General features: G+C 46.7%; 2 protein-coding genes across 2 annotated transcripts in view; one reads left to right on the top strand and one right to left on the bottom strand.

Annotated features, from left to right (window-relative positions):
- LOC141428434 (uncharacterized) overlaps positions 1–13,496 on the bottom strand; it is a 314,383-nt gene that overhangs the window by 86,750 nt on the left and 214,137 nt on the right. The window lies entirely within an intron of this gene.
- The window catches only part of Vps13D (vacuolar protein sorting 13D), a 75,054-nt gene that overhangs the window by 50,026 nt on the left and 11,532 nt on the right, over positions 1–13,496 (top strand). The window contains 24 exon segments of the mRNA XM_074087337.1: positions 428–618; positions 860–1,021; positions 1,129–1,253; positions 2,086–2,223; positions 2,307–2,457; positions 2,566–2,736; positions 3,040–3,142; positions 3,302–3,453; positions 3,690–3,788; positions 3,952–4,136; positions 4,448–4,613; positions 4,893–5,026; positions 5,628–5,853; positions 6,616–6,757; positions 7,927–8,143; positions 8,687–8,891; positions 9,151–9,333; positions 9,818–10,024; positions 10,503–10,709; positions 11,343–11,527; positions 11,841–11,991; positions 12,365–12,594; positions 12,735–12,830; positions 12,901–13,015. Of these exon segments, the coding sequence (XP_073943438.1) occupies positions 428–618; positions 860–1,021; positions 1,129–1,253; positions 2,086–2,223; positions 2,307–2,457; positions 2,566–2,736; positions 3,040–3,142; positions 3,302–3,453; positions 3,690–3,788; positions 3,952–4,136; positions 4,448–4,613; positions 4,893–5,026; positions 5,628–5,853; positions 6,616–6,757; positions 7,927–8,143; positions 8,687–8,891; positions 9,151–9,333; positions 9,818–10,024; positions 10,503–10,709; positions 11,343–11,527; positions 11,841–11,991; positions 12,365–12,594; positions 12,735–12,830; positions 12,901–13,015 (3,941 nt within the window).

A 13,496-nucleotide genomic window follows, 5' to 3' on the forward strand; every position in this document is an offset into this window, starting at 1 on the left:
CACACTTATAAACTAGCCGTTGCCCGCAACTCCGTCTGCGAAAAATTCGTTTATCGCTATCGGCAACTATCTAATATTTTTGGATTAGAACTATCTTTTCCTTCCCGGAGACAAACTATCTTCATAGCAAATTTCATCTCAATCGGCTCAACGGTTTAAGCGTGAAGAAGTAATAAACAGATATACATAGCTACTTTCACATTAATGATGTCAGTGAAGACGTAAGGATGGGAGAACTATGGATAATGCCTGATAATCAATGATTCAAAATAACGTAATCCTAACAAGTATTTGTGTTGCAACTGATAAGGTTTTTTTTGCTTATGCGCATACAATTGTATTTTTTTTTAAATTTCATCTCAATAATTTGGAAGCTGATGTTAAAGCGGCGGTACATGCTGAAAGTATAATGTGTGCGCACGCGCAGTGCCGGACATGACGGTGCAGGGCACGCTGGCCACGCTGCAGTGCGCGCTGGACCCGGCGCAGTACCGGCTGGTGCGCGGCGTGCTGGCGCACAACCTGGCCGAGTGCGTCGCCGACCTGCCGCCGCACGCGCCGCACGACGCACACGCGCCACACGCCACGCATGCAACGCACGCAACGCACCACGAACAGGTGAATCGATGCACTACAGATTGATACTTCCTTGTATATCCGAACTGGCCTCTTTGCGATGCGATTACTGTATACAATACTGATGAAAGGTTGTAGTAGGCCATTGTATTGTGAGACATTAGGACTTGGACATAAAGGATCAAATGTACCACATGTTTATGCGTCACTTTTTATAGCCAATAGCAGCAAACAATTTAGTCTCTCTGGTTTTGACAATCATAATTTTATTGGTCGTGTGCAGGTGTGGACGACGTCATCCATCAAACTGGACCTTTTGGACGTGTCTGTGAAGTTGGAGCCGGAGCACGGCGTGTCGTCTCTCGCCTGCATCAACTTCATCAAGTCTCGGCTGCTGCTCGAAACCTACTCTGATCTTAGCCAGGACATCGACCTCGTCTCACAGGTACCTCAACATATTATTTTCTTAAACATGAAACTTCTTTATTGCAGTTACTGGTAAGTTTCCATGGTCAGTAATGAGTTTTTAAAAGATTGACCATATGTTTACAGGAGATCCTCGTGAGCGATACGCGGTACGCGCGCGAGCCGGCCAACCGGCGCGGCAACGTGTTCAGCCACATCGTGCAGCCCATGCCCGACCACCGCCACAGTGTGCAGGCTGAGGTGCACGCCAGGTTACTGCTGCATTTGTCTTTACTACTAATAAATTGACTCTGGTCCTATGACCGTGTTGCTGTCACCGCAATGGTAAATAAGTGCATCTTAGTCACATCACCGAATTGTAATATCAGTGCAACCTGGTCGCTGCACTAAATTGTTGTCAATGCATCTTCGTCATGACAGCAAATTGATACATCAGTATTTCCTGGTCACAGTAACAAATAGTAACATCAATGTATCCTGGTCATATCACCAAATTGTTACATGAGTGCATCCTGATCATATCACCAAATGGTTACTTCACTGCATCTTAGTCACATCACCAAATTGTCACTTCCATGCATTCCGGTCACCTTCACCAAATTTCTACTTAATTGCATCTTGGTCACATCACCAAATTGTTACTTCACTGCATCTTGGGCACATCACCAAATTAATACTTCCGTGCATCCTGGTCACATCACCAAATTGTTACTTCAGAGCATCCTGATCATATCGCCAAATTGTTACTTCAGTGCAACGTAGTCACATCACCAAATTATTAGTTCACTGCATCTAGGTCACATCACCAAATTGTTAGTTCAGTGCATCCTGGTCACATCAGCAAATTATTATTTCAGTGCATCCTGGTCACAGCACCAAATTGTTAGTTCAGTACATCCTATTCACATCATCAAATTATTAATTCAGTGAATCCTGGTCACAGCACCAAATTGTTAAATTTGTGCAATTACGAAATTGTTACATCAGTGTATCCAAATCGTGGCACTAAATAGTCAGCAATGCATCTTTATCAAGACAGCAAATTGTTCAAAGATCCACGGTCATATAGTAATTCTTTTATAGAAAACGCGGTGACTCCTCAGCGTACACAATCCTCGTGAACAACATGCGATTAATGGCTATCCTGGACTGGTGGGAGGCTGCCAACCAGTTCATCATGCAGCCGCCGCCGCCGCCCTGTGACCCCGACATGGCTCATCTGTGAGTGGCTCGCTTTCCTTTAAATTCCAATACCTATGTTTTTATTAGTTCGAAGTAGAAAAACACATGCGTTTGTTTTACAGAGAGGAGGCACTGTCAGCACTAAGCTCAACAGGTGGTACGGGAGCGAGCACTCCTGAAGGTAGCATGGAGCTGAAGCTGAACATCACTGACTCGCAGCTCGTTCTGGTCGAAGACGCCTCCGTCTGGGACACAAATGCTGTCATACTCAAGGTCAGTCTCAGAGCCACTGATTTAAAAATGCACTTTAAAAAATCGAATAGCTAGTTTGTAAGAGCATCGCTCAATCTGCTAATAACTGATATCTTCTTCGTTGTTTAGAGTACAACAGTTATAACGTACCGGGTAGCGGACGCGGCCAAACCGGTGTCGTGCGAGCTGAATGAACTGGAAGTGTTTTCGTGCGTTCTGGGTTTGGAGGAAGAGACAGCACTCGCCATTGTCGACCCTGCCGCGCTTACCGTCACGCTACACGCCGACCGCGTGCTGCGCGTGAGTCTACGTCACACGTTTCATTTATCATTTGAATTAGCTTCAGTTTTCATGGTGTTCCTGACATTGAGATCGATACTACTGAAAATAACCACGCAAAAAGCTTTCATTGCTTATTTGTTCGGCTTTAAAATTTAATTCAACTAAGCAAGGTGTCCCGTTTTGACATGACGGGGATATTGCTTAATTGAATTATCCTATTACAGTAGTAGCAGTGTACAACCTTTATTTATTTTACCTTTACCTTTATTTGTGACGTCCACTGTCATGTCCACTTTTTAAGAAGGTAATCTCTGATTTCAGATTGCAATGGGCACGTTGAACCTGCGTTTGTCCTATCACGACATGCGTATGTTCGCGTCCATGATACAGTCCTTGCCAGCGCAGGCGCGTGCCGCTCTATCGGGTATTGTTTTGATTTTCACTTAGGCAATGACTTGGCCACTTATTGAAAAAAAAACAACTTGTTGAAACTAGTTTGTTTTAGTTGTCCAAGCTCGGTTGGATTTTAGTTGTCAAAGTTCGATTCGGTTTTCTCGACTGTACGGTACGTATTGTTTGGTAGGTAAATTGGAAGGCGAGGTCGTGGACACGGACGCGCCGGCCAACAGCGTGCACATGCGCGCGGGCGCGCGGCTGCTGCCGCCACGCTGGCTGCCGCTGCGCGCGCCGCCGCCGCCGCAGCCCTCCGCCGTCTGGCCGCTCAAAACTCTGCAGGTCGGTGCTGTACTAACATTGTGATTTGTGGTCAAAATAAAATCAACCTGACCTAGATATGTGTCAGCGGGAAACCACGGGATTGTAGTTGTCTACTCTGTTAATTAATTTGGATGTTATTCGGCTTTACCATTTGTTATTTACCTGTTTATATCCGACTTTGCTCTCGTGGAAGCATAAATATGTACGTGAGTATAAAAGATAGATAGAGTTATTGAAATTTTTTTGATTCACAGGTAACCGCGGAGTGTGTCACGCTGTGCGTCATTGACGACTGCTTGGATTCGGACGTGCCGCTTTTGGAGGTGTCGCTCGCCGAGCTCAACTTAGAACAGGTTTGTTTTGCTACTCTTGTCTTGACATCAGGCCAAATTTTGTGATGTTCCAGTTAGTTTCAATGTGTTTTCAAGGAAAAATACAAAATGTTTTGATCACAGATACTACTATCCATTTCACCATGCTGTCACCTCTATATGCCAACTTGTTTTTTATGCTTAGGACCTACGTAAAATAGAGGAGTCACTGGAAGATCCAATGCTAGTGTCGACGCCGATGGCGGCGACAGGCGCGGCGGCCGCGGGCGCGGCAACAGGCGCGGGCGGCGGTCGGCTCAGCGCTGTGCTCAGCGTCGACTACTATAACCGGATGCTGTCAGGCTGGGAGCCCGCCGTCGAACCCTGGAGGTATCACTATTCATAACGTCAGAAAAAAGGATTTGTCGACGGCAGTGCAAATTAAATAATTATGTTTTCGTAAATCTACATTACTGATCAATCGACTTTGCCTGACTGGTTCGGATAACAGCCTGTGGTTACACTTCCAACGGAGGACTGCAGTACCAGCAATTTTAGTTAACAACATGGGGTCAGAGGTAAAACGAGACAGTAGTTTTGTTACATCTAGGCAGTAAGGCACATGCGCGCTCCTGGAATCGTTAGTACTTCTTCAGGTGCTGAAACCTAGTGTGTTGAATGTATGAGTGGTTGTAATTCAGGTTCGAGAGCCTGTGGGAGTACACGCTGACGAGCGGGCTGGCGCCGGGGCGGCTGGCGGCGGCCGTGCGCTCGGACCACGTGCTCGCCACCAACATCACGTCCTCGCTGGTCGAGCTGGCGCAGCTGGTGCGCGCCAACTGGGCCGCTGACTACTACGCGCCGCAGGTCAGTCCTATTTCCCCAGGAAAGGCGTACGTTAAAACTATCTTTTAGAATTCTGGCCTTTCTAATGCTGAAATTTTCGCGCGGCATCAGCGATTAAAATAGTTGACTGGTTTGCGTGACTTTATACTTCCACCTCCTGTATGGGCTGTGTAATTATACGATAAAAAAACTGAAATGTGAAAGTTTAATTAACGATAATTTTCCATATAGTTAACTCTGGCCCACGCACGCCTGCTGAAGTCACATTTTTTGTTATAATATTGCATATTCGTTGTGCAGTCGTCTTCGCTGGACGCGTCCCCGAAGGGCAGCCCGGCGGGGCACCGGCGCCGCTCGCCCTTCGTGCCGTACGCGCTGCGCAACCACTCCGGCCACAAGCTGTGGTTCACCACTCTACTTACGACCTGCGACGTGTGAGTGCTCCCCCGTCTACTACTTGACCGATTATTATATTATGATTATAACATATTTCCTTCACCGCAAAGCTCGTGGTAAATTTCAAATGTAATTCCGCACATGAATTTCGAAAAACTCAGAGGTGCGAGCTGGGGTTTGAACCCACGACCCTCTGTTTGAGAGGCGATAGGTCAAACCACTAGGCCACCACGGCCCCTAGCGGCTTTGCGGTGAAGGAAAACATCGTGAGGAAACCTGCACAAACCTGCGAAGAAATTCAATGGTGCGTGTGAAGTTCCCGATCCGCACTGGGCCCGCGTGGGAACTATGGCCTAAGCCCTCTTGTTCTGAGAGGAGGCCTGTGCCCAGCAGTGGGACGTATATAGGCTGGGATGATGATGATGATGACAACATATTTAGGCAGTAACCTCTGCGCTACACTATTCTCCTCGCGCTGCCGTGATGTGCGATGCTGCCATACACCGCTCTTTCAAGCCATTCATTCTTGTTTCTTTTGCCCGCCCTGAAGAGAGCAAGAAACATGACGAGTGACAGTCACATTACGTTTACCGTCTTTCCTTCACATTCGATAGTAATTGTAAATTATTTGTCGTGCAGATTGTCGGAGGGTCGCTGCGTGGGGCCGGATGACTCGTGGGTGTCGGTGCGCGCGGGCGACACGGAGCCGTTCTCGTTCGGCGCGCGGCGCGGGCGCGGCGCGCGGGCGGCGGCCGGCCCGCAGGCCGCGCTGCAGCAGCTGGCGCTGAGGCTGGACGGCTGGGGGCCGCCCGATCCTGTCTGCGTTGACCGCGTCGGGGTTTTCTTCAGGAACTTGACGCATGCGGTGAGGAGCTGAACTGTCTAAACAGTTTTTATTTTTGTTCTTTTTGTTCCTTTTTTAAACAATTATTAAGAAAAAAAAAAAAGAAAGAAAAAACATTTATTCATGACAGTTACATAAACGACAGGCATACGAGATAACAATGTAATCAAGCAACTATCACGAAACGGACCCACCTCAGCATAATGCCAGCGCTGGTCTTCCGGTGGGACCGTGAGGCTGTCATTGCACACTGTGCGTGCGACCGGACCGTGTCTAATTGTGAACGCGACCATTTTATGCTTAGCTCAGCGCTACCAACACAAGAGCGTTATATTTGACATGGCATTGACATTGACAACTGACACGGCCAACCACACGCGCAGCAAGCAAAACGAAACGAACGATTTATTTGATTATTGTAAAATTATTGTAACATGTAGCAATTTGAGTGAAAATGTGGAAGAAAATGATAGCAGTGACATTTTAAAATGGATTGGAACAATACAAATACTTGGTTGTATGTAAAGCAGTTGCTTCAATAATCAAGACACACACAAGATCGGTGTCATAAAATAAAACAAATAAAAGAAAATTATAAACATGAAACACAATCGTTATGTGTGCAGAGTGGACGGAATAGAAATCACATGGCAGCAAAGTAAAGATAAATAAGAAAGAAGACAATTCATTTAAACAGCTACGAGTATAACCATCCAGCCAGACAATAAAAATATGATGTGGACGTTATTATTTTGTTATTATTATTATTGTGATGTTTGGTAGAAAACGGGTGCAGAAGCGCGTTTGGTGCTTGAGGTGTCGCTGGAGGGCTCGGCGCGCAAGCTGGTGACGGTGCGGTCGGCGCTGACGCTGCGCAACCGGCTGCCCGTGCCCGTCGACGTGCGGCTCGAGCACGCGCACGCAGGTAACGCACTACGCACGACGCACTACGCACTGGCGGATGATATTAAGCAGTTAACTAACTAAACTTTAACATAATTGTATATGCAAACAAGGACTATAACTTACAATTTCAAGTTTAGTGCGCCAAGTAGTAAATTCATATTTTCTGTTTCGCGTTTGAACAGGCACGCTTTACTTAAATATTAGTAATAGATAAGGACTTGCAAATACTTCCTTAAAAGGAAGTCGTTTAAAATTGTGCTTCTTCGGGTGCGTGAAGAGCGCCTATTTACACTTTGAAGACCCTTTGATGATCGCTTTTTACGTAACCTTTTTTTTGGTCTTTTTTTTGTATAATTTGCATTTTACAGCGCATTGTTTTTATTGTAATGCTGTATTTTTTCATTGACAAAAAAGTGAGAGCATTCCTGATATATTTTACCCTGGTATCAAAATCGGTACGAGGATTGTGAAGTCCCCGCTGGCACAGAGCACCTGTCGCTGAGCGCGTGGCCGGGCTGCGGCGGGCTGCGCGTGCGCGCGGCGGGCGCGGCGCTGCAGCGCGCGTCGGCCGCGCGTGCGCCGGCGCTGCGCCGCGCGCCCACCGCGCTCACCGTCTACGCGTTACACCCTGTCTCGCGAGCCTGCGGTACACGACAGACTACTTGTTCGATACATTTTGTAGTGTACTTAGAAATACATAGTGCCATGGGTTGCGGTAAACTAATTTTGGTATGTTTTTTTGTGGTTCTAGCAGGTGCAGGGTGTAACGGTAGACTTTATTAGTACGATTATACGTTGTTGCCATAAGTTTGTAGTTCTAGTTGGTTTTAAAAGTCAAGTATTTGTTGAATTATCAAGACGTAATACAAAGAATAATAAGATTCGGTACGATGATAAAGAGTAGTTTTCATAATTTTGATTTAATTTTTTTTTCTATTCTTTACTTTCGTACCCTAAGTAGCTGTAATGTTCTTACTGTATTGGTGATTAATTGAGGGCAATATATCCGTTTTCAAATTTGGTTAAGACGTGCGAAGAACAGGAAGAAATTGAAGCAGCTGAATTTATAAGAATAACTGGGGAAATTAAAATATTACAAAAGTTAAAAATTAAAATATAATAAGTTTAAATTGTTATGGTAAGTAGGTATCAGCAATAGTTTTTATTATAATGGTATCGTGTTGTCAGGCCAGTGGAGCCAGGGCAACGGTCGCTGGAGCACGGTGGCGGCGGGCGGGCTGTGGGCAGCGCCCCTGTGCGCGGCGCCGGGCGCGGTGTCGGCGCGGCCGCTGCGGCGCGGCGCGCGGCCCGCCCCGCAGCCCGCGCACGTGGACTGGCGCGCCGCACGCGCGGACACGCTGCTGCAGCACTGCGAGTGCCGCTCGCCGCCGCTTGACGTCTACAGGTCAGTACCCATGACGGAACCATTAATAAAAGGAATCCTAACTTAGGGGCTGTTTCACCATCCATTGAGTAGCGTTAACCGACGGTTAATTGTGATGCCGTTTCCGTCTATTCGAACAAAACAAATAGAGACGGCATCACACCTAACCGCCAGTTAACATTAATCAATGGATGGTGAAGCAGCCCCTTATAATATTATAAATGCGAAAGTACGCGTTTGCTTGTTACGCTTGCATGCTTGAAGTACTGAACCAATTGTGATGAAATTGGGTATGGAGTGCTATGATATGACACTCCATTGTTGCATCTTTGCATACTGGTCACTGCACCAAATTGTCACGACAATGAAATTTCAAAATTGACAAAATATCCTGGTCATAGCACCCCATAGTTGCACCTAATGCATACCGGTTACGCATCAACAAGTATGAACGGTTGGGTCGCTTGATAATAAGCTTACGATGACTTGTGACGTGTCAGCTGGCATAAAAAATATTCGTGATGATTATATTTTGGTGTAAGATCGGCCTAATGTAAAATTTAGGTTTTGCTGCGTTATCGTGCGCGAGCGATTCCCGGCGAGCGGCTTAAGCGCCACGAGCGGGATCGCGGGGCACGCGTTGACGCTGGTGCCGGCGCTGCGGCTGGAGAATCTACTCCCTCTGGAGCTGCAGTACCGCTGCACCGGCGCCGACGCCGTGCCCGCCGCCGGCGCGCTGCCGCCCGCAGACACAAGGCCCTTCCATGAGGTCAGTGGATGGAAAGAGCAGATGATGCCATAGGTGTGACTATAACTCACTGGTCCAGTGAGAGCGTAATCATCCCCAAATCGAAAAACTCATGATATCTGTTTGGTGATTCAGGAGATGGGAGAGAATCCCAATTCTTAGCCCCGCATGTAGCGGCGGCCCAATGGAATGCTAGTAATATGTGGGTGTATTTACTCATATTATTTAAAGCTCAACTGATTAGCAATTTACTTCAGCAGTGTGTATGTTCTTCGCGCAGGTGAACGTGGAGACCGGCGTGGAGCTGTGCGTGAAGCTGGAGGGGTTCGGGTGGTCGTCGCCGCTGTCGGTGGGCGGTGCGGGCGCGCACGCGTTTAGCGCAAGGCTCAAGTTGAAAGACGCGTGCGGCCGCCGCCTCTATCTCAACGCGCGCGTCGCCTTCAAACCCGCCGACGGCATCAAGGTAACAAAGAACACTTCGAACGGTCGACCTACTTAAGTAGTAAAAAATCTGCTATAGCAAAATGTTTGTTTTGCTTTTATCTGACAAAGGTAAGTGTGTCAAAGTCGCAACAGATTAGTGTGAAATTAGCGAAAGCTAAAAAAAGTATTTATTAGTATATCGGCTTGGTCACGATTACAGAAGAACGAAGACGTAGTGAAGGTTTTCACTTTTATTCGCGTGTGAAATGTTCTGGCAGGTAATTCATGCTCTGCGGCGAGCGTATGTTTCAGACTTCACATTGACACCTGTTTCAGACAGTACATGATTTTTTTCAAATGTCCTAGCGCTTGACATTTTCTGAAATGCAGTTCTTTTATCCACGTTTAAGCGTCAGTCGTTGCACGAATATACAATACACTAACACTGTCAACAATTTAAATAAGAAAAACAGGAATTTATAAAAACAGTTTGATAAGTATAGTGATTGAAATGTATCGGTCAGGTGTCGATCAGCGCGGCGTACTGGCTGGTGAACCGCACGGGGCTGCCGCTGGTGTTCCGCGCGGAGGGCGGCGCGGCGGCGGCGGGGCAGGGCGCGGAGCATGAGCTGGCGCGCGCGGTGGCGCCGCTGCTGTTCGCCTTCGCCGAGCCCGACGCCTCGCCCACCGTCTCCGCGCGCCTCGGGACCTCCATCGCGCCCAATCAGGAGGTAACACATGCGTTCAGGGGTGGAACTAGCTTTAAATTACAATATGTTTTTAACAGAACTACGTATAATCGAGTCTCTGAATTGAAGTGACAGACACTTCTGGGTATCTCAAGTTCTTGTGAAATGTTTAGTTTGTCGGACATACACGGTATCCGTTTTATACGTTTAAAATATTGTGTTACGATAGATTATGTTGTGGTACTTTCATATATATTTATACTTATAAATAAAATGGTATCATGACTGACTCATTGATAGCTCAATAACTGAATAACTTGTATGACCGATATAATTATGCAGTCTAAACAACAGAAGTTTGAGATTTCAAAGTAAATAAATGGTATGGTAAAAAAGAAAATTTTCAAAATTACTTTGAGATTTTTCACGGCGGTGAGCGGTGGTGGACAGAAACATTTATCACAGCACCATACTTCAGACAAATTTAACGTGTGTTTAAAAGCTTGTTTTGTTGTTGTAGTGGTGTTCTCCGTTCGGGCTGGGCCCGGGCACGGCGGTGAAGAAGCTAACGGCGGGCGACAAGGTGTTCGCGGTGGGCGTGTCGGTGCGCGCGGGCCGCGGCCGCTACCGGCACACCAACATCGCCACGCTCACGCCGCGCTACCAGCTGCACAACAACACGCCCTACCACCTGCAGTTCGCGCAGAAGTGCTGCGCCACCACACTGGTGAGAGACCACACACATATTGGGACTTACTGTAAAAATCCTGTTCTTAAAATGACAGTTTTGTGTGACTCTTCACGGTGTATTTGTTCTGGTTCTCTACCTTTTCGCATAGTTATTTTTTCCCAAATGTTTCATTTGCCAACTGTTGTATTTCCCAAGCTATGGTTTTCTTTGAATTCATATTATTTTCGGAACTTTCATAAAACAAACCTAACCTAACCTCTAACATATAAAACTGCTGCTCTATCTCTAATATATAAAATTCTCGTGTCACAATGCTTGTGACCGAAAGCGCTGGTAGTTTAAAAAAAATACGTGTAAAAGTTCCCATTGCGGCCTATTTACTGAATAAATGATTTTTATTTGAATTTTTTCAATTTGACCAAGCTCCTCCGAAATGGCTTGATCGATTTTTATGTTTTTTTATTGTGTATATTCCGTAGGTCTCAGAATAAGACGTTAACTATTTTTCATACTTCTACGCGGATAGTCGCGGGCAACAGCTAGTAAAATCATAAAAAATACACTGTTTTTTTTTTGTTTCGGAGAATATTGACAGTTGAAAAATAAAACATTTGGCAAACAATAATTGTGCGAAAAAGCAGAACCTGATTTGTTCTCTCTTTTTTAAAGAACGACCCGGGTGCTATAGCGACGTATGTGTCGGCGGTGGCGGGCTGCTACCTGCCGTGGCACTGGGCGCGCTGGGAGCGCGCGCAGCTGCTGTGCGTGCGCGTGCTAGCGGGCGGCGAACCGCGCACGGCCTGGTCCGGCGGCCTGCGCGTCGACAACACGCGCGCCGTGCACATCGCCTGCAGGTACTGCCAACTGCTGCCTGCTGCCTGCTGCACAATAGACACTGTACATGTACGCACTCCGCCGGGTACTGGCCGCGCTCAGATCTCAGTTTGTTACGATGTGCAAAAATGGTGTCTACATATTTTTTGAATTGATCGTTACAATTGGTGCTGTGACCAGGATTACTCATACAATTAAACCAACTGTTTCCAATTGCAAGTAAATGTGACACCTTTTGTTTTTTCTGACGTAGAAATTGACATAAAATAGTAAATTACTTTGGTCGAGTACACAAAGCATGGATTCATCCAGTACAATGATGTTTTGTCGCAGGGAGACGGCGGGCGGGGGTGGCTACGTATTCCTGCGGGCGGAGGTGGTGGCGCAGGGCGCGACGCTGTTCGTGGTGCTGACGCACGCCGACAGCGCGCCGCCGCCGCTGCGCGTCGACAACTACTCGCCCGTCGCCATCATGTTCCACCAGGTGACTCCTCGGGTGTCGACGTGAGCTTACTGCCCATGTAAACCGCACAATATCGTCATTTCATGTTTGTGTACAGTTCGCTTTCATTTTGCGTAGAAAGGTATGGAACCGAGTCCATTGTACCACGTAAGAGGTATAACTATATGTTTCGGCACCATAGCCACAAGTGCAGAGCAAAATGACGATGTCGTGCATATGACGTGCTATTACGAGGGCAATAAACCTTAAGCTTATCGCAGGCTACGGCTCCAGCCACTAGGATGATATATCGCCGGGGCATTTCTAGACTGGAAGATACTTTCCTTAAAAGTGATGTCAAGTGTGTAAGTTTCTATTTGTAGCCAAGTAGGATTATAACGTTTGTGTGGTGCAGGTGGGCAGCAACGAGGAGTGCGTAGTGGGGGCGCACGGACGCGTGCAGTGGGCGCTGCCCGAGCCGGAGGGCGCGGCGGCGTTGGGCGTGCGCGCGCCGGGCGGGCCGCGCGCCACGCTGCCGCTGGACGCGCTGGGACAGGCGCACCACCTCGCCTACCAGAATTTCATTTACGTCGCCTTCACCGCCAGCGGACGTGCCGCCGCCACAGTCCCCTCAGATACCAACAGGTTCGTCTCGTAACTAATGTCATTGGAGCATATCGCACGAATTAATTCTCTACTAGACTAAACGGCATTAGGTTTTTGAAATGAAACACAGACTAAATACAATTTGTAAAAATTTATGTTGCATGACTTTTTTATTACAGGGAGGACGGAGCGACAAATGATGATTCAGTTTTAGTATTGGAAGTACCACTGAACTCTACCAGAGTCGTTCTCGCACGAAAACGATACGGAGACAGGTTTGTGCTTACCATTAGTTTGCTGGTTTAATATTGAAGCGATTATATGTGAACGTGAGGTTTGTTTTAGAGCACAGCTATGGCGGCGTGGCCCCAACGACCAGCTGATCCACGAGGGCAGCTCGCCGCCGCAGCCCACCGACGCTTTGCTCACGGACGAACCGACGCTGTCGCCTCATGCTATGGTATTATTATACTTAAACTATGTCAAAAACTCGAAGGATTCTAGTTTATTTTTCTATGGCTGAACATATGAGTTAAACTTATTCTTAATTTTGTGTTATCGTGTTCAGGGGACAATTTAACTCTTAACTAACTTCACGTAATAATAACTGGAAAATAAAACAAATGACGTTGTTATTGATGATTTAGTTGTTGAATTTTGTGTTGCAAAATAAGGAACATACGAGAAAATGAAGTTTGCATTCCACTCTTTCTAGAATAAATAATATGAACTTTATAAAATTTTATATGAACTTACTACGGTCATCGGGTCACATGACAAAGCACATGTCAAATCTTCCTGTCTAACTGCCAATTTAAAATTCTTCCACCGTTTGGTTTGTTAAACGAGAAAATATATATATATTTTTTTTTTTTATTCGACTGGATAGCAAACGAGCAAGTGGGTCTCCTGATGGTAAGAGATCACCACCGCCCATAAAC

Source organism: Choristoneura fumiferana, chromosome 5 (assembly GCF_025370935.1).
Source record: "Choristoneura fumiferana chromosome 5, NRCan_CFum_1, whole genome shotgun sequence".
NCBI classification, from domain to species: Eukaryota; Metazoa; Arthropoda; class Insecta; order Lepidoptera; family Tortricidae; genus Choristoneura; species Choristoneura fumiferana.